The sequence below is a fragment of the Pristiophorus japonicus genome, chromosome 8 (genome assembly GCF_044704955.1).
Source record: "Pristiophorus japonicus isolate sPriJap1 chromosome 8, sPriJap1.hap1, whole genome shotgun sequence".
NCBI classification, from domain to species: domain Eukaryota; kingdom Metazoa; phylum Chordata; class Chondrichthyes; family Pristiophoridae; genus Pristiophorus; species Pristiophorus japonicus.
In genome coordinates this window covers 180,139,480-180,166,404 of record NC_091984.1, presented here as the reverse complement: position 1 = coordinate 180,166,404, position 26,925 = coordinate 180,139,480, and the positions used below count along the sequence as shown (strand labels likewise).

The following is a 26,925-nucleotide window of genomic DNA, read 5'->3' as shown; positions in this document are numbered from 1 at the left end:
AGAAGTGGCAAAAGTTCGAAATGTAACAGATTCTTAAGGAAGTGTAAGGGGGAGTGGAAAAAAGAACAAAAGGGAAGTTCTCTCCTCCCTTCCACCCCATTACAGACCTTCCCACGCGGTGCACTGTGGGAGTTGCAGTTCCTTGTCTCTCGGGGCCATCTTTCGATCCCGACAGTCCGCGCGGCGCTAGATGCACTGTGGGTGTTGTAGTCCTTTATCCACACGCATCCCATTGGTTTACGGCACGCGTGGCCCAATGGGACTCCATCTCCCGGCCAGCCCTGCGATCTGGCGGCTTGAGACGGCCGCTGGCGATGATGGCGGCGGGATTGTTGCTGCGGGCTCCGGTATTTCTCTGAAAGGAAATCGGAAGTGGCGGCGACAGAGACTCTGGCCGTTGTCTCCGGGGCCATGGAGGGGAAGTCGAAGGTGGCCCCAAGCGTGGATTTCGATCACAGTTGCTCGGACAGTGTCGAATATTTGACCCTGAACTTCGGGCCTTTCGAGACGGTGCACCGCTGGCGGAGGCTGCCGCCCTGCGATGAGTTTGTGGGAGCCAGGTAACGAGAGCCGACGGCAGCGGCTTCAATCCATCCAGTCGGGAGCTTCTTCCACTTACTCGTCCCCTTTAATGTGTCCTTTTCCCCCAAACCACCCGTTAGGATCACCATAAAGCCCTCTCACCATGACCTCTTCTGATCCCGTATAAACGCCTTACTGCACCCACATACCTCAATAACCCCACACTAAAGGAACAATAGAGCAGCTATTGTGCTGCTGAGTGTACATTACAGGCCACCAAGTGGGAGGAAATAGAAGAGCAAATTTGCAGGCACATTTTTGAAAAATGTGGGGAAATTTCAATTATCTTAATATAGACTAGAAAAATTACAATGTAAAGGTCATTGGGGAAGTCATAACGGGGAACAAAGAAATGGCAGACCAATTGAACAAGTACTTTGGTTCGGTATTCACTAAGGAGGACACAAACAACCTTGCGGATATAAAAGGGGTCGGAGGGTCTAGTAAGAAGGAGGAACTGAGGGAAATCCTTATTAGTCGGGAAGTTGTGTTGGGGAAATTGATGGAATTGAAGGCCGATAAATCCCCAGGGCCTGATGGATTGCATCCCAGAGTACTTAAGGAGGTGGCCTTGGAAATAGCGAATGCATTGACAGTCATTTTCCAACATTCCATTGACTCTGGATCAGTTCCTATCGAGTGGAGGGTAGCCACTTTTTAAAAAAGGAGGGAGAGAGAAAACAGAGAATTATAGACCGGTCAGCCTGACCTCAGTAGTGGGTAAAATGATGGAATCAATTATTAAGGATGTCATAGCAGCGCATTTGGAAAGAGGTGACATGATAGGTCCAAGTCAGCATGGATTTGTGAAAGGGAAATCATGCTTGACAAATCTTCTGGAATTTTTTGAGGATGTTTCCAGTAGAGTGGACAAGGGAGAACCAGTTGATGTGGTATATTTGGACTTTCAGAAGGCTTTCGACAAGGTCCCACACAGATTAATGTGCAAAGTTAAAGCACATGGGATTGGGGGTAGTGTGCTGACATGGATTGAGAACTGGTTGTCAGACAGGAAGCAAAGAGTAGGAGTAAATGGGTACTTTTCAGAATGGCAGGCAGTGACTAGTGGAGTACCGCAAGGTTCTGTGCTGGGGCCCCAGCTGTTTACATTGTACATTAATGATTTGGACGAGGGGATTAAATGTAGTATCTCCAAATTTGCAGATGACACGAAGTTGGGTGGTAGTGTGAGCTGCGAGGAGGATGCTATGAGGCTGCAGAGTGACTTGGATAGGTTAGGTGAGTGGGCAAATGCATAGCAGATGAAATATAATGTGGATAAATGTGAGGTTACCCACTTTGGTGGTAAAAACAGAGAGACAGACTATTATCTGAATGGTGACAGATTAGGAAAAGGGGAGGTGCAACGATACCTGGGTGTCATGGTACATCAGTCATTGAAGGTTGGCATGAAGGTACAGCGGGCGGTAAAGAAAGAAAATGGCATGTTGGCCTTCATAGTGAGGGGATTTGAGTACAGGGTCAGGGAGGTGTTGTTACAGTTGTACAGGGCCTTGGTGAGGCCACACCTGGAGTATTGTGTACAGTTTTGGTCTCCGAACTTGAGGAAGGACATTCTTGCTATTGAGGGAGTGCAGCGAAGGTTCACCAGACTGATTCCCGGGATGGAGGGACTGACATATCAAAAAAGACTGGATCAACTGGGCTTGTATTCACTGGAGTTCAGAAGAATGAGAGGGGATCTCATAGAAACGTTTAAAATTCTGACGATTTTAGACAGGTTAGATGCAGGAAGAATGTTCCCAATGTTGGGGAAGTCCAGAACCAGGGGTCACAGTCTAAGGATAAGGGGGAAGCCATTTAGGACCGAGATGAGGAGAGACATCTTCATCCAGAGAGTGGTGAACCTGTGGAATTCTCTACCACAAAGTTGTTGAGGCCAATTCACTAAATATATTCAAAAAGGAGTTAGATGTAGTCCTTACTACTAGGGGGATCAAGGGGTATGGCAAGAAAGCAGGAATGGGGTACTGAAGTTGCATGTTCAGCCATGAACTCATTGAATGGCGGTGCAGGCTCGAAGGGCCGAATGGCCTACTCCTGCACCTATTTTCTATGTTTCTATGTCAAAGAGGGGTAAGAATTCCTGGCGTGTCCACAAGAAGTTTCTTGATCAGTATGTTTTCAGCCCAACGAGGAAGGATGCAGTGCTAGATCTCTTCTGGGGAATGAATTGGGGCAAATGGATCATATTTCAGTAGCGAAACACTTGGGGAAACAGTGATCACGATAACATTAGGTTTAGAGTAGTTATGGACTACTGGAGGAGGACTACTCAACTGGAGGAGGACTAATTTCAATGAGTTGGAGATCTGGGCCAGATGGATTGGAGTCTTAAGATTTGCAGGTAAAACAGTAAATAAGCAATGGGAGGCCTTCACAAAGAAGATAGTTCAGGTGCAGACTAAACACGTTCCTATGAGTGGAAAATGAAGGGCATCCACAGCTAGAGCTCCTCGGATGACTAAAGGTATAGAGAATAAATGAAATTGAAAAAGGAGGCTTTTGATAAATGTCAGGCTCATAATACAGTAGAGATCCAAGCTGAATGCAAAGTACAGAGGAGAACTGGAAAAGGTAATGAGGGACAGAGAGAGTGTCTGAGAATAGATTAGTGGGTAACATAAAAGCGAACCCAGAAGTATTTTATAAACCTACAAGTAGTAAAAGCTGGTCAAAGGGATGGTGGGACTGATGTGGGACCAAAAGCAGATCTTACTGTGGAGGCGGCAAAAGGCATGGCTGAAGTACTAAATGAATACTTTACATCTGTCATCACTAAAGGAAATGATGCTGCCAGTGTAACGGAAAAGGAGGAGGTGGTAGAGAAATTGGATATCATAGTGCAAGTACTTAAAACGTTTGCAGTGCTCAAAGTTGAAAAGTCCCTGGTTTGGGTAAAATGCATCCTAGGTTTCTGAGGGAAGTAAGGGTGGAGATAGTGGAGGCTCGGGCCACAATCTTCCAATTCTCCTTTGATATGGGAGTGGTGCCAGAGGATTGGAGGACTGCAAATGTTGCACTCCTGTTTTTAAAAAAAGGACAGGGCAACTACAGGCCAGTCAGCCTAACGGTGGTGGGTAACTTTTAGAGGCAATGACCTAAGACAAAATTAAATGTTGTTTGGAACAATATGAGTTAATAAATGACAGCAAGCATGGATTTATTAAAGGCAAATTGTGTTGACTAACTTGATTGAGTTCTTTTAATGAAGTGATGGGTAGGTTTATGAAGGTGTGGGTGGACTTTCAAAAGGTGTTTGATAAAGTACCAAACAATATATTTGTTAGCAAAATTGAAGGTTATGGGATGAACGGGGCAGTGGCACTGTGGGTACAAAATTGGCTAAGAGATAGAAAGCAGGTAGTACTGGTCAACGGTTGTTTCTCAGACTGGAGGGAAGTGTACAGTGATGTTCCCCAGGGGTCACAATTAGGACCATTGCTCCATATATTAATGTCTTGGATTTGGATAAATAGGGCATAATTTCAAAGTCTGCAGATGATACAAAACTTGGAAATGTTGTAAACAGTGAGGAGGATAGTAACAGACATCAGAGGGATATAGACAGACTGGTAAAATGGGCAGACATGTGGTGGATGCAAATTAACAGAGAAGTGTAAAGTGGTGCATTTTTACAGGAAGGATGAGAGGGAATATAAACTAAATGGTACAATTTTAAAAGGGGTGCAGGAACAGAGAGACCTGTGTGTGTGTGTACACAAATCTTTGGTGGCAGGACAAGTTGGGAAGGCTGTTAAAAATGGAATCCTTGGTTTTATTAATAGAGGCATAGAGCAAAAATTCAAGGAATTATGCTAAACCTTTTATAAAACACTGGTTAGGCGTCAGCTGGAGTATTGTGTTTAATTCTGGGCACCTTTAGGAAATGTCAAGGCCTTGCAGAGGGTGCAGAAGAGATTTACTGGAATGGTACCAGGGATGAGGAACTTTAGTTATGTTTGAATGGCTGGAGAAGCTGGGTTGTTATCCTTAGAGCAGAGAAGATTAATGGGAGATTTGATATATGTTCAAAATCATGAATGGTTTTGATGGAGTAAATAAGGCAAAACTGTTTTCAGTGGCAGTGGGGTCGGTAACCAGAGGATGCAGATTTATGGTGATTGGCTAAAGAACCAGCAACGACATGAGGAAATGTTTTTTACACAGCGAGTTGTGATCTGGAAAGGGTGGTGGAAGCAGATTCAATAGTAACATTCCAACGGGAATTGGATAAATACGTGAAGAGAAAAAAATCACTGAGCTATGGGGAAAGAGCAAAGGAGTGGGATTAATTGGATAGCTTTCAAAGAGTCGGCACAGGTATGATGGGCCCCATAGCCTCTTCTGTGTATCATTCATGATAATCCCTCAATAAACCCCATACTGTATACAAATCCATCAATAACCCCATATAATCATCTTACTGCATACAAAATCCCTCCAAATAAACCCCATACTACATATAACTCCCTTAATAATCCTCACACAAACCATTAGTAAGCCCAAACTCTTCAGTACATTCTCTCTCGCCTATGAATCCTTCAGTAACCCCCTCCTACATTACAACAGTGTCTATACAAAAATAATTAATTGGCTGTAAAAGGCTTTTGATCGTCCTGAGGCTGTGAAAAGTGCTTTGTAAATGCTTCTTACCACAAGTCCCTCAGTAATCCCGTGGGCTTCGTTAGTAACCAGTTCCCCTATAAATTTTGCTGTAACCCACTTCCCTTCACTGGCATTAATAAATAAACTCCCATTTCAGATCTGAGAGGTGGAAGGGGTGAGTTCCACTGTTGCAGCTGGTCCCCCTCAGAGTGACGTTCAATATGTGTTAGCTCAGTATTTAGGGACAATTATCTAGGATCTCCTTTTGTATGTGAAAATATTGAGACATTTACCCTGTGGAATTGTTATTGATGCTTGTGTTCTCTCTCTTCAGACGAAGCAAGCATACTGTTGTGGCCTATAAGGATGCAATCTATGTGTTTGGAGGGGACAACGGGTATGTACTGAACTAATCCCATTGAGGAACGTGAGCCAATAATTTTTAAAAATGCATCATGTAGATATAGAAACAATTCTAGAACCAAAGCTGATTTTTAAGTGTGTATGTATATTGAGTCAACCCAATATGATGCACCACAATTATAGACCTAATGAGCAGGGTAGCATTTGGTGCAGTGATATGTATTGTGCTTATCACTGGACCTTACAGAGACGGATGGGGCTGGCTGAGTTTGAGTTGCAGTTGCTGTTGCAACTATTTTCAGAATAGACGATTTGGATGTTAACAATTGAGCAGAGGTGCATGGAAGGAAGTACTCTCCTAGTGAAGATCTTTAGCAGTTCCAACCTATTAAATCTATAATGTAAAAAAAAATTGTGTACACATGAACAAAGGCAACCACTTGGAATGTACCGACAAACTCTCCAACAAAACAGAAAATAGTCCTGCCACAATATCTACTTTCTCTTAATTGGTCAGTGTATTAACTCAACCAATGTTTTCTTTGCATCCGTTTATAGTCACACATTTATCCTGCTGCTACAGCGTATAACATTGTTTTACATGGTGTACATATAAAACAGTGTGTACTTTGACTAATCTGGATCAGTGCCACAGGAGATTCACTAAACTAATAAACACATGACCATCATACTTGAGATGTCACACTTTGTTACAGATGCAAAGCAATCGTAAGAGAGAAATAACAGCCAGTCATTTCACACTGCCATTTTTTGACCTCTGGAAGGGGCGAGCGATTTACAACCTCTTAATTGAGAGAGAGAGAGAGCTATCACTTGCCTTCTAATTGACCCTAGGATGCCTGAAGAGGAATTGATCTCTGGATAATGTTCCTGTCCTTGTAGAGCAATTTCCTTTGACTTGCGGTAAGCAGCACCACAGGAGATGTACTAGAGTTTGTGAATCTACAATGAATATTGTGCAGTGACATGTCGGGTAATTTGCACTTATTCCATCGCAGCAGATAATGTAAATGGTGGCATGGAAACCAACAGTATTTGCAAGTTTAATCTTATATTTTTGGGATGCTCATGTTGAGAAATGGAACACTTTTCCTCCTTTTTGCCCCAGGTGTCAGTTTTCAGTCCTTTCAGGTTGGATATACCATGGGTTTCATGCAGAGTAAGTGGGCCGCTACACTGACCCATGGTCCAGTGGTTAAAGAACGTGAGATTGCCTGAGTTGTGTACTTTTTAAAGAGTAAAATTCGGTGTGCTGGGTTGCGTGCTTTTATTCAGGACGTTATTTTGAACATTAACTGCTGGGCTATCATCAGATACTTGCAGGCCAGTTACTGTTTAGGTTGTATGTAGGATAAAGTTTCATGTCACTTCCAGGAGAGCAATAATATGAGCTAGTTAGATGGTAAGCTCCCTCAACACTGCTCCACGTGATCTTCTGTTCTTTCTGAAAGAGATTGTACATTTTTGATGAATTGTTCTATAGATTTGCACCTACTCAGAATTGCTGAGTTGATTGTATCTCAAAATCATAAGAGGCCCTTTTCAAACTAGCAAAGAACATTTCACCCCTCAGTTTGGCTTGCATTCAAGCCTAGCAATAAATTAGCTTTTTGAAACTTTTAGTGCAGATGATTCTTCCATTGGCACAAATAATCTGTCAAATTTAAGTGTGCTAATCTGCATGAACTAAATAGAATAGCCCCATTCCGTTGAGATGAAAATATAACCATTTGTTTTCCAGTCTAATATAGCTGTAAAATACAGGACAAGAACATGATCAGGGTGTTCTTGTGCACTTGGGCATTATTGAATTTTACAGGATTTGAAGGACTCTAGAACACTGCGGACAATTTTTTTTTTGGCATCATTTGAAATCCTTTGAGCATTGGAAGTCAAGTACTTGCCAATAAAAAAAAAAAAGGCCAAGTTGGTAAGTATAATTTGTTAAAGATACCAAAAGGCATTTGCAGATTGCTGCACTGCTCTATAGCATAATTCAGCATCGATTTTAGTATTGTTGCAGCATGGGTGTAGGTGAATCCTTCAGATACACAAAAAAGTATTGCTTGAGGGGAAGGGAGGGAACCCAATGAAACCGAATTGACCTTCCACGTTGAATGATCTTTCAGCTCTCTTGTTTTTTTTTCAGAAAGAACATGTTAAATGACCTGTTAAGATTTGATGTGAAGGACTGCTCTTGGTGCAGGTTTGTACAGCGACAATATGCATTTATACAACGCTTTGAATGGAAATGAAAAGCCCAAGAGGCTTCACAAATCAGCATGAGGAAGTGGGATTCTGGCCCAGGAAGAGTGACCAAAAGATTTAATAGAATAAATGGGTTTTGGAGGGAGATCAGATAGTAAGATGAAGGTGGCTGAGGCCTCCACCATCAATGGTGTGGAAAAGTGGGGGGTCGGGGGTGATACATAATAGGACAGTAGGAGACCTGATGTATCGTATGATCCAGGATTGACTACTTGAATACTTTCTTTCTCCCTCTTGCTTTCTCTTTCCCTTTCCCTCTTGCTTTTTCTTTCTCTTTCTCACTTACTTGCTTTCCCTTCTAGCTCTCTTACTTTCTCTTTCCCTCTCGCTTTTTCTTTCTTTTTCTCTCTCGCTTTCTTTCTCTCTCTTTTTCTCTCTCGCTTTCTTTCTTTCTCTCTCACTTTCTCTCTTCCCATGATTTTATCTTTTCCTATGGTCCAATGTTAAGGGATCACTATTTCCTCTTGCTCTCTTCTGATGTCCAGAGTCGATGAGTGAAAGTTGGTGATATCCTACTCTGAAATAAGATCTTCACCAACACTGAAATTGCGACTGGATTAGGTCATTTTGGCTAACTGGAATCTGTATTCAGTCCAGCATTTAAGGACCATAATATAACTTAATTGTGCATTTGATGAAAAAAAAATCTTACTGCCAGTGGGGTCAGGTGAACCTTAATTGGCCACTACCAATGGGCACTTTAATGGTAGCCCATTATCTGCAAATAATCGGGACACTGGTTTGTGGTGGTTGAATAAATCAAATTTATTGCGTAGGATCCAGGACTTCTACCAGTCGATCCGTCAATTTTTGGTGAATATTGCAAGTCATTGATCTTGAAAATAATCAATACCAACTTGCTAGTGTGTTTCCAATGTTTACTCCACAGTGTGTAATATAAGAGCTTTGCTGTTATGCAACTAACTTTTGTTGTCTGTTGATTTTATTTTAAAGAGTAGTTCTTAGTAACATTGAAAACGATGTTGATTTGTTTCTGGCTTTCTTGGTCAGGGCTTTCACAACAGGGACTCCACCTGCACCTAGATACCATCACTCAGCTGTTGTGTACGGAAGCAGCATGTTTGTGTTTGGTAAGTCACGCTAATGGGCAGGGTTCTGGGGATACGTCATGGATTTCTGCTCTCGGGTGACTTATTTCATCTTTAACTTTAGATTCTGACAGTTGAATATATCTGGTCACTGTTCTAAAGCTAGAGAAAATGATCACACTAATCTAATCTTGAGGCCCTTTTTTATTCATCCCTCTTGCCTTTCCCCCTCATGCCTCACCCAGCATTAGCGAATGAGAGTCCTGACCGATCAGTGGAAAGTAACTGGCGCATGCTTATTATTGTCATTAAAATATTCTACACTGGCGGTGCTCCTAGACCTTGTCTTTTCTGTATATTTTTCCTGTATGTGTGAATTCTGATTCCGATCTAAATGTTCTGTACAATTGCACCACCAGAAGGATTCCAATAGCATTGCTGTTCTAGCCCTCTGTTGATTATTAATAATGAAAAATATGTCTTAAGCAATTTACTAAAGGCACCACATTGAAACATATAATCAAAGTAAGAGTTTGCAACCTGACCCCTTTTCTAGCAAAATGTTTTTCAGGTAACTGGGACTGGATTTTTGATAGATCTATAATGCAGGACAGCAGTGAATTGAAAAGACCAGGACATTAGTCAGATTAAGTTTGAAAAAAAACAGTACTTGGCTTCTACCATGCTTGTGTTTCACATGCCTGTAAATTGTCGAAGGGAAGATTTGTATAAGGAAGGAGTTTCAATTTTGAGGTCCTGTGTAAGAAAGTTAGACTAAAGGAGATCACTCCAGTCTTGATTTCAACATAACGATGCAGGGAGACTATGGGGCCAAGTTTCAGCCTGAGTTGCTCCTGTTTTTTTGGAGCAACTGGTTTAGGATGGAGTATCTTAGAAATTGCAATTCTCGGCATTTAGTTTGCTCCAGTTCTAGTCAGTTAAGAACAGTTTCAGTTTGGAACAGATTGTTTTTTTCAAAAGGGGGTGTGTCCGGTCACTTACGCCCGTTTTGAAAGTTTAGGCAGTGAAAACATACTCCAAACTAACTTAGAATGGAGTAAGTGTAGATTTTTGTACGCTCAGAAAAACCTTGTCAACACTTAGAAAATCAGGCGTAGGTTACAAATCAGGCATAGGGAATGGGGGGGTGGGGGTGGGGGTTTAAAGGGAAGTTTACAAACATTAAACACTTCAGTTTTACAAATAAAGAGCCATCATCAATAATAAATGATAAATACATCAATAAATCAACCAATAAATCAAGCAAAAAAATTTAATAAAAAATAAAAAAAAAATTAAAAATCAATAAATAAAAATTTTCTACTTACCGACTGCAGCACCGGGAGCCCTCCAACAGCGTGCTGAGATGCCGCCCTTAGTGTGTCTCTGTCAGTGTCTCTATCACTGTCTGTCTGTTTGTGTCTCACTCTCTGTCTGTCAGTGTCTGTGTTTCTGACAGCGAGAGGAGGGGGGCAGTGGGAGAGAGGGGGGGTAGAAGAGGGGGGGAGGAAGAGGGGGAGGGAGAGAAGGGAGAGGAGAAAGGAGAGGGAGGCTGAACGGGCCCGACCCAAGACTTCGGGCGGGGCCCGCCCCCAGCACTGGATTTACAGGTAGGTGGTGTCGAGTCGGGTCCGGGGTCCCGCGGGGGGGGCCGGTCCGGTCCGGAGGTCGGGTCGGGGGTGGGGAGTCGGGTCGGGTCCGGGGGAGGGGGGGGTCGTCCGGGGCAGGGGTCAGGTCCATTGGGGAGGGGGGGAGGGGTCCGGTCCGGGGGTCGGGTCCGGTCCGGGGTGGTGGGGAGGGGGGAGCGCGGGTCCGGTCGGAAGGAAGCAGGAGCTGGGCCTGCGAGGCAGCCTTATCCACGCAGCCCCAGTGAGGCCATTCGGCCAGGGCTAGGGGCTGCGTGCTTCGGGCCCCTCCCACACAGTTTTGGCTGCCTGGAGCTACTGCCCATGCCTGCCCACTGTAGCGCATGTGCAGAGGTTCCGGCACTGTTCTCAGCGCAGGGACCTGGCTCTGCCCCCCACAGCTCGTGCTGCGCCGCGCCCAGCTCCAGAGGACCTGCAGGGAGCCGAGAATCGGAAAGTATTTTTTAGGCGCACTTTGTGGCGCGAAAAACGGGTGTCCAGGTCGGGGCTGCGCTGTTCTAGGCGTGACCCGAAACTTGGGCCCTATAATAACATACTGTAATTTGTTCTAAACAAAAGCAACTACCAATGGAACAATGAAGGGTGCTCTGAATCCTGCCTTAATTTATGCTAACTTCCTGAAATTGTGATTTCGGACAGTAGATAAATTGTTTGTGCACTTGAGTAAATATCGTAGCTTTAATGTGAGGCAATGGGCTGATTCATTGGCATTGCAAGCGGATTTTCTCACTGGGAAGTTTACAGGTACTTGTGAATCTGTGGAATTCTCTGCCCAAGGAAGCAGTTGAGACTAGCTCATTGAATGTATTCAAATCACAGATAGATTTTTAACCAATAAGGGAATTAAGGTTATGGGGAGCGAACGGGTAAGTGGAGCTGAGTCCACGGCCAGATCAGCCATGATCTTTTTGAATGGCGGAGCAGGCTCGAGGGGCTAGATGGCCTACTCCTGTTCCTAATTCTTATGTTCTTATGTTCTTATGTTGCTGTGTTGAGGTTTTTATTAAATTAACATCAGATCTTGCAAAACCTGGAAAAAACCTATGCCAAGAAAAAGAACCTTAAATTATGTTGCTGTTATTTTAATACAGTTATAATGACTCTTTGGGCCCAACATTGCCCAAGCCGTTTTTTCGGCGTACTGACCTGAAGTGTGCTGACTTTGCGCGCTGGAAAGGGCGCCAGAAAAAAGGGGCCCCATCCTGACCGCTCTTCGGAGTCCCCAGAGTCGTGGCGTGGCGTGGAGACTGAAGGGGGGAGGGTGGGTGCGGAGCAACAGGCCAGCGCAGAAAGCACTGATGGCATCAGCGCACATGCTCCTGCCCTCCCAGCGTGTTCTGTAGGCTGTGAGCAGGACCTGATGCTCGCAGCCCCTATCCCCGGCCGAAGGGCTGCCCGTTCTCGCCGTACCCTATCCCTGGCCGAGTGGCCTCCCGCACCGGCCGGCCGGCCCGCTGAGTTCCCGGGCGAGGTAGGACTTTGGTTCTCTTTTTTATTTTGTGGCTGTGCTTGAGACTTTTGATTGGGGGAGGGGGAGGAGGAGGAGGAGGAGGAGAGTTTTGGGAGGGTTGTGGGAGAGAAAGATTGTTTTGTATACCAGCATCTCTCTCTCTCTCTCTCTCTGGCTACGCCCTCCTCCCTCCCCCCATGACATTGCGGCCAGTAGCTCGTATTTCTCCGGTAGGATTTACTTCATTTTTATTAGTATTTTAATTGTTTGAGCTTTTCCTTGCAATGTTTGGTGCTTGGTTGTTGAGGTCCTCTCCAGTTCCTTTCCCTGCCCTATAATGTCTGCCGAATGTGCATTGCTTTTTCTTCACTGCCTGCAAGGCTTTTCAGAGCTGGCCACATACACTGACCTAAGTGGATTTGGAGTAAGTTTTTGCTGGCCAAAGTGGCATAAATGTCCAAATCTGGCATAATTGTCTGGTTACGCCCCCTTATGAAAAAAAAACTGACCTAAAAAAAATTGTACCTAACTGACTTACTCTGGAGCAAATTTTGGGGGGAAAGTGGCATTTTTTAACTTAAGCCAGAAAAAACAACTTATTCCAAAAAAATTGATTCAAGTCATGGCCAATGTTGGGCCCATTGTAAGGGAGATAAGGATTTGTATAGTTAAAGAATTTGAATTTATACAGCGCCTTTCAGGATTTCTCGATCAATGAAGTACTTTAGAGTTGTAGTCATTGTTGTAATGGAGGGTGAACACAGTAGGGGTAAATAGTGGCCAGGAAATGAGGAGAGCACCCCTGTCCCTCTTCGAAATGTGCCATGGGATCTTTTACATCCACTTGAGAGGGCAGACAGAGCCTCGATTTAATGTTTCATCTGAAAGATGGCACCTCCGACAGTGCAGTACACCCTCCGTACAACACTGAAGTATCAGCCGAGATTATGCGCTCAAGGCTTTGGAGTTGGTCTTGGCCCACAACCCTCTGACTCAGGTGTGAGTGCTACAATTGAGCCAGAATAGTTAGATTCTGCAAATCGTGTTGAAAAATTAATGTGTAGTTCAAAGCTGGAAGCAATGTTCTGGTACAGGTAGAAGGGACCTGGGTTATGATGCCTACAGTTCAACAATGATCATGAGTTATCTTTCCCTGAATAGGTGGCTACACTGGAGACATTTATTCCAATTCCAACCTGCAGAACAAGAATGATCTGTTTGAGTACAAGTTTGCCACAGGCCAGTGGACAGAATGGAAAGTAGAGGGCAGGTGAGGTTTGTCAGTTATTGTGTTGATGCTGACCATTCTGAAGGAGAACATTTAGCACCATGATATATGTGAGTTTGGGGGTGTAGGGATAGGTGTGATAAGATGTTATAATGAAGCTTCTTCCTGTGCTGCAAGGATTTATGTTCTGGGTAAACTTCAAATCGCCTTTAATTGACTGAGACTGCTTGTCACCTGTTGGAAACCAGATATATAGGTGCATGTTTTACCACTCTAGCAACTTAATGACGTGGTGTGACTTTATCCAAATTTTGTAGCTGACTTACTTTCATTAGACAGGTTTAAAAAATAAATGGCAAAGCCTGTGTATATATGATTTAAAATTCCCATTTCTTAATTGTCCTCCACTGCATGCACGTTTGTCTGCAAGAAGGTCAGCACAAAACCCTCCCCAAGACTATTTTATTATGACCAGGAATGGGGAAGAGTGTTAATGTGCCACGGGGTGATTTATCTTTTGAATCCCTCACTCCCATCTCCACCCTTGAGATAGTGCACTCCTGTATAGAATGCAAGCCAAAACCTGTAAAATGTACTTCAATATATATTTGGTCATTTAACTGGATTATTACCTAATAAGTGTACATTTTATAGTAATTTATCCCTTCAATATGGATATCATTCTACATCAAATATATGGAACAGACTCATCATCATAGGCAGTCCCTTGAAATCGAGGAGGACTTGCTTCCACTCCCAAAGTGAGTTCTTTGATGGCTGAACAGTCCGATACGAGAGCCACAGACCCTGTTACAGGTGGGACAGACATTTGTCGGGGGAAGGGGTCGGTAGGGCTGGTTTGCCGCGTGCTCCTTCCACTGCCTGCGCCTGGCCTCTTCATACTCCTTGCTTCGAGCCTCAGAGAGCTCAACGCCCTCCCAGATGGACTTTCTCCACCTCGGGCGGTCTGCGGCCAGGGTCTCCCAGGTGTCAATGGTGATGTCGCACTTTACCAGGGAGGCTTTGAGAGTGTCCTTATAACGTTTCCGCTGTCCTCCTTTGGCTCGTTTACCATGAAGGAGCTCTGCATAAAGCATTTGCTTAGGGAGTCTCGTATCTGGCATGCGTACTATGTGGCCTGCCCAGCGAAGCTGATCGAATGTGGTCAGTGCTTCAATACTGGGGATGTTAGCCTGGTCGAGGGCACTTATGTTGGTGCGCCTGTCCTCCCAGAAGATTTGCAGGATCTTGCGGAGACATCGTTGGTGATATATCTCCAGTGACTTGAGGTGCCTCCTGTACATCGTCCATGCCTCAGACCCATACAGGAGGGCAGATATTATTACAGCCCTGTAGACCATGAGTTTGGTGGTAGATTTGAGGGCCTGGTCTTCAAACAATCTTCCGCATGTGGCCGAAGGCTGCACTGGCGCACTGGAGGCGATGCTGAATCTCCACATCAATGTCTGCCTTTGTTGATAAGAGGCTCCCGAGATATGGGAAATGGTCCACGTTGTCCAGGGCCACGCCGTGGATCTTGATGATTGGAGGGCAGTGCTGTGCGGCGATGACCGGCTGGTGAAGGACCTTTGTCTTACGGATGTTAGGCGTAAGGCCCATGCTTTCATATGCCTCAGTGAATACATTGACTATATCCTGGAGTTCAGCCTCTGAATGTGCACAGACGCAGGCATCGTTCGCATACTGCAGCTCAATGACAGAGGTTGGGGTGATCTTGGACCTGGCCTGGAGGCGGCGTAGGTTAAACAGCTTCCCACTGGTTCTGTAGTTTAATTCCACTCCAGCGGGGAGCTTGTTGACTGTGAGGTGGAGCATGGTGGCAAGGAAGATTGAGAAGAGGGTTGGAACGATAACGCAGCCCGTTTGACCCCGGTCTGGACGTGGATTGGGTCTGTAATGGATCAGTAGGTAAGGATCACGGCCTGCATGTCATCGTGAAGCAGGCGAAGGATGTAGACAAACTTTTGGGGGCATCCGAAATGGAGGAGGACACTCCATAGACCCTCATAGTTCACAGTGTCAAAGGCCTTTGTAAGATCGAAAAAGGCCATGTATAAGGGCTGGTGCTGCTCCCTGCATTTTTCCTGCAACCAGCGCGCTGTAACGATCATGTCTGTTGTGCCCCGTAGGGGACGAAATCCGCATTGTGATCAATCAAGATCTCCTCAATCAAGACTCTGCCTTTGACTCGAGTGTTCTCGATTCCATCCTGCAGCATGCCACCCGCCACCAACTCAGTGAAACTCCAACGTTGCACAAGGTTGGCAAAGGCATACAACAGCTTAAGAATAACAAGGCTACAGGTGTGGATGGAATCCCTGCTGAGGCACTAAAATATGGCGGAGAGGCGGATACATGACCTCATCTCTCTCATCTCGAGGGAGGAGAGCATGCTGGGAGATCTCAGATACAGTGATTGTGACCATTTTTTAAAAGGGGGAAAAGTCCAACTGCGGCAACTACAGGGATCTCCCTGCTTTCAGCCACTGGGAAAGTTGTCGCTCGAGTTCTCCTCAATCGTCTTCACCCTGTGGCCGAGGAGCTCCTCCCGGAATCACAATGCGAACAGACTAGTCATTCATGTCTGCCAGGACACACATCACTATCAAAACAATACAGCAACCCACAAGCATCTATGTATGAGTTATTTCTTTCAGATGATTGCTATAATCCATTAAAGCTTCATGCCATCATCTGCTCCTTAATTAGAATCCTAGCTTGTAGCCCACTCTTCAGGCACCTCTTTCATATGTAAACCATCTGAACTCCTCAACTGGATATGTGCTGTAACTCCTTGATGGTGGTCCATTGCTAGATGAATATATGTCTCATGCTCTGCAAATACTGCTGCATGTCTATAACAGTGAGTAATTTACTGATTTGTTACATAGAAATTTTCAGCTGGAAAATGTATTTTTAATGCAGGTTGCCAGTTGCAAGATCAGCTCATGGAGCCACAGTTTATAGCGACAAACTCTGGATCTTTGCGGGCTACGACGGTAATGCAAGGTAAGGTGGACACTAAATGAGAACAGTTTCTTAAAGTGCTAGCTTGTTGGTTTAAATTACAACATTGACCAGCAATTGGCACTCAAATATCCAATTATACTATATTCTTGTCAGGCATAAGATCACGATGGACTAAAACATTATACAGAACCAGGCACCATGTAATAAGGCTAACTGTGAGGACCATATCCAGCTTGGTTTTCCTTGTTACTGTGTGTGGACTGTAACCAGACATTATTTAACAATATGATTGCCTTCTATTTCTAGACCGACTGCTCATTGCAAATTTAAGACAGAAAATTGGGACTTGATAAAATTTACGTGGCATGGCTTTGCCATGAATTTGCTTGCATCAGGATTGCATATATTGCCTGAGGTCGAAGGGTAACGGCCAGTCCCTGGAAGCACTGAAGTGATGGGTTATTAGGCTGATCCCTAGTGTTAGAGAGCTGAGTTCCGTGAAAAGTAAGAACCAAAAAATTGGCTTTTTGGCCTTCAAAAAGGATGAATGAGCAAGTCTCTGTCTGGCGTAAAAATAAAAAAGGGAAGGTGGCTCAACTGTGGCTATCAAGGGAAATCAGGGATAGTATTAAAGCAGAGGAAGTGGCATACAAATTGGCCAGAAATAGCAGGGGGACTGGGAGAAATTTAGAATACATCAGAGGAGGACAAAGGGTTTGATTAGGGCAGGGAAAATAGAGTACGAGAGGAAGCTTGCAGGGAACATTAAGACGGACTGCAAAAGCTTCCATTGATATGTAAAGAGAAAAAGGTTAGTAAAGACAAACGTAGGTCCCCTGCAGTCAGAATCAGGGGAAGTCATAACGGGGAACAAGGAAATGGCAGACCAATTGAACAAGTACTTTGGTTCGGTATTCACTAAGGAGGACACAAACAACCTTCCGGATATAAAAGGGGTCAGAGGGTCTAGTAAGAAGGAGGAACTGAAGGAAATCCTTATTAGTCGGGAAATTGATGGGATTGAAGGCCGATAAATCCCCAGGGCCTGATGGACTGCATCCCAGAGTACTTAAGGAGGTGGCCTTGGAAATAGTGGATGCATTGACAGTCATTTTCCAACATTCCATAGACTCATGATCAGTTCCTATGGAGTGGAACCCCACTTTTTAAAAAAAAAAGGAAGGGGGAGAGAGAAAACGGAATTATAGACCGGCCTGACATCGGTAGTGGGTAAAATGATGGAATCAATTATTAAGGATGTCATCGCAGCGCATTTGGAAAGAGGTGACATGATAGGTGCAAGTCAGCATGGATTTGTGAAAGGGAAATCATGCTTGACAAATCTTCTGGAATTTTTTGAGGAGTTTCCAGTAGAGTGGACAAGGGAGAACCAGTTGATGTGGTGTATTTGGACTTTCAGAAGGCTTTCGACAAGGTCCCACACAAGAGGTTAATGTGCAAAGTTAAAGCACATGGGATTGGGGGTAGTGTGCTGACGTGGATTGAGAACTGGTTGGAAGACAGGAAGCAAAGAGTAGGAGTAAATGGGTACTTTTCAGAATGGCAGGCAGTGACTAGTGGGGTACCGCAAGGTTCTGTGCTGGAGCCCCAGCTGTTTACATTGAACCTTAATGATTTAGACGAGGGGATTAAAAATGTAATATCTCCAAATTTGCGGATGACTAAGTTGGGTGGCAGTGTGAGCTGCGAGGAGGATGCTATGAGGCTGCAGAGTGGCTTGGATAGGTTAGGTGAGTGGGCAAATGCATGGCAGGTGAAGTATAATGTGGATAAATGTGAGGTTATCCACTTTGGTGGTAAAAACAGAGAGACAGCCTATTATCTGAATGGTGACAGATTGGGAAAAGGGGAGGTGCAACGAGACCTGGGTGTCATGGTGCATCAGTCATTGAAGGTTGGCATGCAGGTACAGCAGGCAGTTAAGAAAGCAAATGGTATGTTGGCCTTCATAGCGAGGGGATTTGAGTACAGGGGCAGGGAGGTGTTACTACAGTTGTACAGGGCCTTGGTGAGGCCACACCTGGAGTATTGTGTACAGTTTTGGTCTCCGAACTTGAAGAAGGACATTCTTGCTATTGAGGGAGTGCAGCGAAGGTTCACCAGACTGATTCCCGGAATGGCGGGACTGGCATATCAAGAAAGACTGGATCAACTGGGCTTGTATTCACTGGAGTTCAGAAGAATGAGAGGGGATCTCATAGAAACATTTAAAATTCTGGCGGGTTTAGACAGTTTAGATGCAGGAAGAATGTTCCCAATGTTGGGGAAGTCCAGAACCAGGGGTCACAGTCTAAGGATAAGGGGTAAGCCATTTAGGACCGAGATGAGGAGAAACTTCTTCACCCAGAGAATGGTGAACCTGTGGAATTCTCTACCACAAAGTTGTTGAGGCCAATTCATTAAATATATTCAAAAAGGAGTTAGATGTAGTCCTTACTACTAGGGGGATCAAGGGGTAAGGAATGGGGTACTGAAGTTGCATGTTCAGCCATAAACTCATTGAATGGCGGTGCAGGCTCGAAGGGCTGAATGGCCTGCTCCTGCACCTGTTTTCTATGTTTCTATGTTTACTTTTTATAGAAGTATGTAAAATACTCAGTGGTGTAGAAAAGCTTAATCTTAAGCACTTGATTGCAGGACAGTTGCAAACTGGTAAGAGGCACGTTCAGGGCTGATGTCACGAAGCACTTGTCACAAAGAGCGAATAATACCTGGAATGTTCTTCAAGGAAGGGCATCAGAGGCAAAAACCCTGGAGTTATTCAGTCAATTAGATGCTGCAATTGGGGTTGGGAATCATTTTGTGGAAGAATGAGCAAGATGGACCTCATCTGTACTTGCCTTTAGTGATTCAACAGCCACCTATTTTATTGTATTTATTCCTTTTTGCAACTGCTCTCCTCTCGGCTAGAAACCAGGACAAGCAGAATGTGAGAAACTCCCAAAGATTCTGTTTCAGATGCTATTCTTTGCAGCTTCAGGAGCCACACCCGTGTGGAGTGTCTTGGTCCGAGCACAGTATTATACTGACCTATGCGAGTGTTCTTCCCGGTAGTGGAGAATCCAAAGCCCAGAAAATATAGTAAAGTAGAAAATAATAGAGTAAGTCCAGCACACTAATGTTGCAGTAGCTGTTTGGAAGTGAGACCTGTCTGTTTTTTTAAAAAGACTATTCTTTTAGTAGATGGTTAACTTTTGATTTTCTTGAACAAATTGATACACAGCAGAGCAAAAAAAGAGCCAAAAGTTAGTATATTTGACTCCTGATTCTCTTTCTCTTTGCCGCTCGCTTATGTTGCCACTGAGGACTGTGGAGTCGTCTGGGCTGTATTACTTCAAGTTTGGGTGTCTACAGGCCCCTGAAAATCCTTGGTGTTCTGTGTACACAAGAACATAAGAAAAGTCAAGTAAAAGGAAAACTCATCCCTCTCGTACCCAATCTCCTTGGTATCCAACTGTTTTTTGAACAACTTGAATGTTTTTTCTCTCTGATATTCTACCTAGAAGACTATTCCAACCCTTTACCTGTCTGAGGAAAGAAGTTCTTCCTGATGTATCTGTTTTATATTTACTTGTTAATTTGAATTCTCTAGTTCAACTTTCCTGTCTGTCTTTGAAGTAATATTCTGGCTTTATTTTGCTGATCACTTAATACTTCATATACCTTGAGATTCCTCCTGTCCCCTTAACCACCTTTTTAGCTCATCTAATCTTCCACATAACCTTTCCCTCGCACTTACAATCAATCTTCTCAATGCCTGTACATTTTTTGGCATGGTGACCTGAACGCAATAATCCCATGTATGATCTGACCAGTGCAGTGTGGAGCTTTAGCATAACCTCTAGAGACTGCACAAAATTACATTCTACTCTCCTGGCTATATATATCTCAAAATTCTACAGGATCATTTGATCAATGACCTCGCCAGTAAATTTGATAATATTACAGAAAGCAGAATAACTGCAAATGCTGGAAATCTGTTATAAAAACAGAAAATGCTGGAAACACTTAGCAGTTCAGATAGCATCTGTGGAGAGAGGAAGTTATGGGGTAGCATTTCAGGTCGATAACCTTTCATCATGGGTTAACCCTACCTTCCTTTCTCCACAAATGCTGCCTGACCTGCTGAGTGTTTCCAGCATTCTTTGTTTTTTTTTATAGATAATATTACAGTTACTTTTAGTGTGCAGATCATTTTTGTTAGCAACAGGGCTTCAAGTATCGACTGCAGTATTCAAGCCCATAGCGATATTCCACGGCTCGCAAGTAACCTTTCGTATGCTTCATTTTTAAAACAACCTCTTTTGCTAGATCCATCTCTTAGGCACTTTTGTACCTCTAAAACCGTTTTACCTGTTTTGGCAAGCCTTCACCCACAATTTGCTGCTCCTTTTTTCTCCTATATACTTTGTTGAGTTTATTTTTCTTCTTCCTATTTTAATTTCCCTACTCATTCATTCTGGGGACTTCATTTTCTTGGGAACATATCATTTGCATTTACTCAACACTAATGGAGCTTCCTCAATCTTGCAGCAGAACATCTCAGTTAATTTCTTTCAGTTCATCCCTCAGAAATTTGTCTTTTTTAAATCATTCCTGACTTCATACTCAAACTGGCAACAATTCACGCTGTGATGTGTGAAACTCATTTTAGATTAACAAGGTATTGCACATTAACAGGACTCTCAACACTGAAATCTACTTATTTTTCTTCCGTCAGGCTGAATGACATGTGGACCATTGGTCTCCAGGATAGAGAGATGGCATGCTGGGATGAAGTAAGAAGTTACAAACGTAGCAATTAAGTGGAATTACAACTATTTTTTAAAAGTTTGAAAACAAAAGGCTAAATACAATGAACCCCATAGAATATTGTTTTCTGTTTGATTTTTGAAATACATTTCCTGCCCTTTTGTATCTGGGAACTTTTTTGGTGGGGAGGGAGGGACTATGGCATACATGGTATCTTTGTATGAGAGTATACAGATGTAGTGTATTGTATTTGGAAGCAAATGTGCCTGTATTGTTTTAACACAAAGGCTGACTGAGAACTAAGGATTAATCTAGCAGGCTTCCTTTGGTGAGATGTGTCTCAAGTAAACTTCCCTTATAAACAAAAAAAATCTCATACATTTCTGGGTTTATTCCTCTCAGGGTTGTAACATTTGCAATGCTCCAGTACTGTGGCACCACCCTAATATCGAAGGAGGATTGGAAGATTGTGGCCAGAGCCATCACAATTTCCACCCTTCCCTCAGCAACCTAGGATACATCCCATCTGGACCAGGTGTCTTTTCTACTTTGAGCATGGCCAACCTTTTACCTACCTCCTCTTTATCTATTTTTATCCTATCCATTATGGCTAATAACTCCTCCTTTACTGCTACATTGGCAGCATTCTTTTTAGTGAAGACAGATGCAAAGTACTCATTTAGTACTTAAGCCATGCCCTTTGCCTCTACTGGAAGAACTCATTTTTAGTCCCTAATCATAAGAACATAAGAATTAGGAACAGGAGTAGGCCATCTAGCCCCTCGAGCCTGCTCCGCCATTCAACAAGATCATGGCTGATCTGGCCGTGGACTCAGCTCCACTTACCCGCCCGCTCCCCATAACCCTTAATTCCCTTATTGGTTAAAAATCTATCTATCTGTGACTTGAATACATTCGATGAGCTAGCCTCAACTGCTTCCTTGGGCAGAGAATTCCACAGATTCACAACCCTCTGGGAGAAGAAATTCCCTCTCAACTCAGTTTTAAATTGGCTCCCCCGTATTTTGAGGCTGTGCCCCCTAGTTCTAGTCTCCCCGACCAGTGGAAACAACCTCTCTGCCTCTATCTTGTCTATCCCTTTCATTATTTTAAATGTTTCTATAAGATCATCCCTTATCCTTCTGAACTCCAATGAGTAAAGACCCAGTCTACTCAATCTATCATCATAAGGTAACCCCCTCATCTCCGGAATCAGCCTAGTGAATCGTCTCTGTACCCCCTCCAAAGCCAGTATATCCTTCCTTAAGTAAGGCAACCAAAACTGCACGCAGTACTCCAGCTGCGGCCTCACCTATACCCTATACAGTTGCAGAAGGACCTCCCTGCTTTTGTACTCCATCCCTCTCGCAATGAAGGCCAACATTCCATTCGCCTTCCTGATTACCTGCTGCACCTGCAAACTAACTTTTTGGGTTTCATGCACAAGGACCCCCAGGTCCCTCTGCACTGCAGCATGTTGTAATTTCTCCCCATTCAAATAATATTCCCTTTTACTATTTTTTTTTCCCAAGGTGGATGACCTCACACTTTCCGACATTGTATTCCATCTGCCAAACCTTAGCCCATTCGCTTAACCTATCTAAATCTCTTTGCAGCCTCTCTGTGTCCTCTACACGACCCGCTTTCCCACTAATCTTTGTGTCATCTGCAAATTTTGTTACACTACTCTCTGTCCCCTCTTCCAGGTCATCTATGTATATTGTAAACAGTTGTGGTCCCAGCACCGATCCCTGTGGCACACCACTAATCACCGATTTCCAACCCGAAAAGGACCCATTTATCCCGACTCTCTGCTTTCTGTTGGCCAGCCAATTCTCGATCCATGCTAATACATTTCCTCTGACTCCGCGTACCTTTATCAATCCCACCCTTCCTTTGATTGCCCTTTTACTACTTATGTGTTTAGAAAAGACTTTTGGGTTCCCTATGTTAATCTATTCTCGTACTTTCTCTTTGCCCCCCCTTATTGCCATTTTTAAATCTCTGTACTTTCTGCATTTATTTTGGTTCTCTACTGTATTATGAACCTTACATTTGTAACAAAGCCTCCTTTTTCTGTTTCATTTTAATCTCCATATCTTTATAGACATACAAGGTGTTACAGCTTTGGATGCACTTCCTTTCCTCCTTGTAGCAATCTGTCTACTCTGTACCCGAACTATCTCCTCTGTTGTTCAATTACTGTTGCCTAATCACTTTTGATTCCAATCCACCTGGACCAGATCCCTTTTTAACTCACTGAAATTAACCCACCTTTTTGTTTGATTGGCTTGATCGTCTCTTTCCTTTTCCATAACTATTGTATTATGATCACTGTTCCCCAAATGTTCCCTGATTGAAACATGCACCACTTGCTCCATTTCATTCTCCAGAACTAGATCCATCACTCCTTCCTTCCTTTCTCATTGAGCTGGAAACACACTGATCAAGAAAGTTCTCTTGTACACGTTTCAGGAATTCCTCCCCTTTTCCCTTTACACTGTTATTATCCCAGTCTATATTAGGATAATTAAAGTTCCCCAGTATCATTACTCTGCAGTTTTGCATCTTTCTGAAATTTGCTCCTCCATCTCCTTCCCACTATTTGGTGGCCTAAAGTATACACCCAGTAGTGTAATAGCATCTCTATTGTTTCTTAATTCCAAACGAAATAGATTCTGTCTTTGACTCCTCAACTACATCATCCCTCTTCAGTTTTATTACAGTTTCTTTGATCAATATTGCCATCCTTCCCCCCCCCCCCCCCATCTTTTTTCCTTCCCTATCTTTCCTGGGTATAGTGTAGCCAGGAATATTACGTACCCAATCCTCTCCTCTTTTGAGCCTGGTCTCTGTTACTGCAACTATATCATAGTCCCATGTGGTGACGTGTGCCTGCAGCTCAGCAACCTTATTTACCACACCAAGTATATTTCAGCACATATACTCCAAACCCAGCTTAAATTGCAACTGTCTGATACCTCCTATTTCTGAACTATTTTCTACTGTACTGCTATTCGTGTCTCCCAGTCCTCTGTGCACCTTGTTTCCCCTCTCAAATGTTTCATCCTGGTGTCCATCCCCTGTCAAATTAATTTAAACCCTCCTTCACAGCACTAGTTAACCTCCCTGCGAGGACATTGGTCCCAGCCCTGTTGAGGTGCAACCCGTCCATCATGGTCCCCCAGATCTGATCCCATTGCTCCATAAATCTGAAGCCGTCCTCCTGCATCATGTCTCCAGCCACACGTTTACCTGTTTTATCCTACTATTCCTATACTCACTATCGTGTGGTGCTGGGAGTAATCCAGAGATTAATACCTTTTTTAGGTCCTGCTTTTTAACTTCCACCCCTAGTTCCTGAAACTTTGCGTGCAGGACCTTGACCCTTTTTCTTTCACATGGACCACGACTTCTGGTTGTCCTACTTATCCCTCCCCCCCCCGCCCAATGTTCTGCACCCTCTCTGATGTCCTTTACTTTGGCACTCGGGAGGCAATATACAGTGCAGGCCTCGCAGGAACTGCTAGTCCAATAACTATAGTGGCGATGGGAAAAGTCCTCTACGAAACATTACAGTGATACAATTGTCTTGCAGAGGAAACCTCCTCTCTTGGTACTGGTGTTCCATTTTGTGTATAGGTTAGGAAAATAAGCAAGTCTGAAAACGACTTGATAGTGAAGGAAGGGGTTTATTCAAACCCATCAGAGGTAATCAAGCTTCCTGGTGGGAACTGGGGATCAAAGTACTGTGGAATTGGTGGAGTTCTCCTCCTCTTCTAGGAGGTTGAGGACCTTGATTTGAGAGTAAGGGGAAAGTGTTTTATCCCCCATTTTTTCCACAACATTTTATTCCAAGTGCAGTAGAACTACTCTAGTGTGGTTTCCCTTAATATGTTTGAGGGTACACATGGTGGTTTATTGGGACAGGCAAATTCCATCTATCCAGTTCGGTGAGATGATTGCTCCTTGTGTACCAGTTATGACTTTGTTAGATGAGACAGTCAGTTCATTATAAAGAATTGGCTTCCATCGAGGTGTACTGACAAATGGATTCAAGTCCAGCATTTTTTGGTAGATCAGCCTGGTGTACATCAGAACCAGAGCTGAAAATATTGAGTAATCAATGAGGTAAACAGCTCTGTGGTCTATGGGAACTTCCTAAAGAGACACTTGTTATTGAGTGATATCCTAGACCCAGCAGCCTTTTATCGAATAAGAAAATCGATAACTTGCAGAAGGTATAGTTAACAGCAACGCCCCCCCCCTCAATAATAAAATAATCAGGTAGCAGGTTACTCATATCTAGTTTGTAAAGAAAGCAATAGTGTTTACCTTTTATTGGAGTAGGTTGCTGAAAGTCCTTAAGAGGAAAGTGGAAAAAGTCCAATTGAGAGGCAAAGGTTTACAGTGCTAGAAGAATTTGGGTTTGCAATACCGTTCAGTAGGCTGTATCTCAAATGAAATCTGCTGTGTCTTTGTTTTAGATCGAGCAGAGTGGAGAGATCCCTCCTTCATGCTGTAACTTTCCTGTGGCTGTCTGCAAGGACAAGATGTTTGTTTTCTCAGGACAGAGCGGAGCAAAGATCACCAATAATCTTTTTCAATTTGAATTCAAGGAAAAAGTGTACGTGCTCAATAATTATTCTTTCTAATCACTCTTGTCCTTAATAAACTAGTGAAATGGTTATTACATTGCCAGAGGCCCTGAGGAAAGGAAACTAGGTCAGGAAAGATGTGATTTGGGGGAGGAACTCTCTTGTTTTCTCATCAAACCGATGTAGAAATTACTCAGCAGCACATTTACTGCAATGCTGGTCACTTGGGAGATGTAAAAATGTCTTTATTGAATATAAGGAATGGTGCTTATATTTTGTAACTTAACATTAATGTATGATATAACTTGAGTAAAGAGTCCATTTCTTGATGTAGGCCCTTAGCCTACTCGCTATTGAATTGATTCCTGTGTCGGCTGCAGTCTAATCTTGTGTGTTCCTTAAAGACCAGAATATCTGTGCGCACGGTACCATTGCGAAAGCTGTTTGAGAACAAGTAGCGTGAACAAGAGTCTGTTCGCGACAGTACACATCAGTGCCGCAAAGCAATAGCTTACTAATATCCCAGTTCTCCTTCTCCCCTCTGAAATTTGCTGTTAATTGCGAGATAACCCGTACCCACGCCACTCACAATGCTGATTCGTGCAGTATAACGGAATTATTAACATTACCAGAAAACAGACAGAAAGGCAGAAGGCTCTTTGGAACATTTATCTGTGGTTCAGAAGAGTAAAAGGTTCTACTTTGATGGAACAAATGTTCTTATTTGTGGTTATTCTGCAAAGAGGCCCTCAAATTTTCATTGCAAGCACAAAGTCGCTAGTGTCCAACAAAAGGGTAAGGAATTAATTATGGTCTAACTTTGATTTTATTAATAAGGCGATGTGTCGAATGCTGCTCAGTACTGAAGGGACTTTAACTGGTTACTGCTCCTGACCTGCTGATTAATTCATGTGATTTATGACCATTTATTAAATAATCCTGCGGTTGCAATTTTTCTAATGGATTTCCCTGTACATCACAATAAGGCTTGGCAAACCACAGAAAGGAAACCGTTTTAGAAACAAGTTGCACAAAATATAAGAAAATATCTGACACAGAACAATGTTACTTTGCTTTCTTTTGTAAAAGCTACACAGCAAACTGAGAAATACAAATATGAAGGTTATTTGGTCATGTCTTGCGGCATCTGTACATTCTGCTGAACTTCCCCTTTACATTTAAATGAACAGCTGGAGCATACACACAATACTTAGGAACAATGATTGATGATTCCCTTGTCAGGGAAACCATAGCTGATGAATAACGTGGTCAATGACCACACAGCAAGTCTCCCTTCCTGTTCACACGGTGTCTCATTGTAGGTCTA

General features: G+C 43.5%; 1 protein-coding gene across 3 annotated transcripts in view; it reads left to right on the top strand.

The window, feature by feature from the left end:
• The first annotated feature begins 309 nt into the window (after window positions 1-309).
• The window catches only part of lztr1 (leucine zipper like post translational regulator 1), a 75,597-nt gene continuing 48,981 nt past the window's right edge, over window positions 310-26,925 (top strand). For 2 of the 3 annotated variants that reach the window (XM_070887610.1, XM_070887612.1), the window contains exons 1-8: window positions 310-560; window positions 5,546-5,608; window positions 7,745-7,801; window positions 8,875-8,954; window positions 13,170-13,278; window positions 16,183-16,266; window positions 20,969-21,026; window positions 25,488-25,627. In XM_070887610.1, coding sequence (XP_070743711.1) covers window positions 412-560; window positions 5,546-5,608; window positions 7,745-7,801; window positions 8,875-8,954; window positions 13,170-13,278; window positions 16,183-16,266; window positions 20,969-21,026; window positions 25,488-25,627 — 740 coding nt within the window. In that variant the 5' untranslated portion in view covers window positions 310-411. Of the gene's footprint in view, window positions 561-5,545; window positions 5,609-6,429; window positions 6,499-7,744; window positions 7,802-8,874; window positions 8,955-13,169; window positions 13,279-16,182; window positions 16,267-20,968; window positions 21,027-25,487; window positions 25,628-26,925 lie in introns of those variants that run through there. The other variant, XM_070887611.1, reaches the window with a different exon arrangement.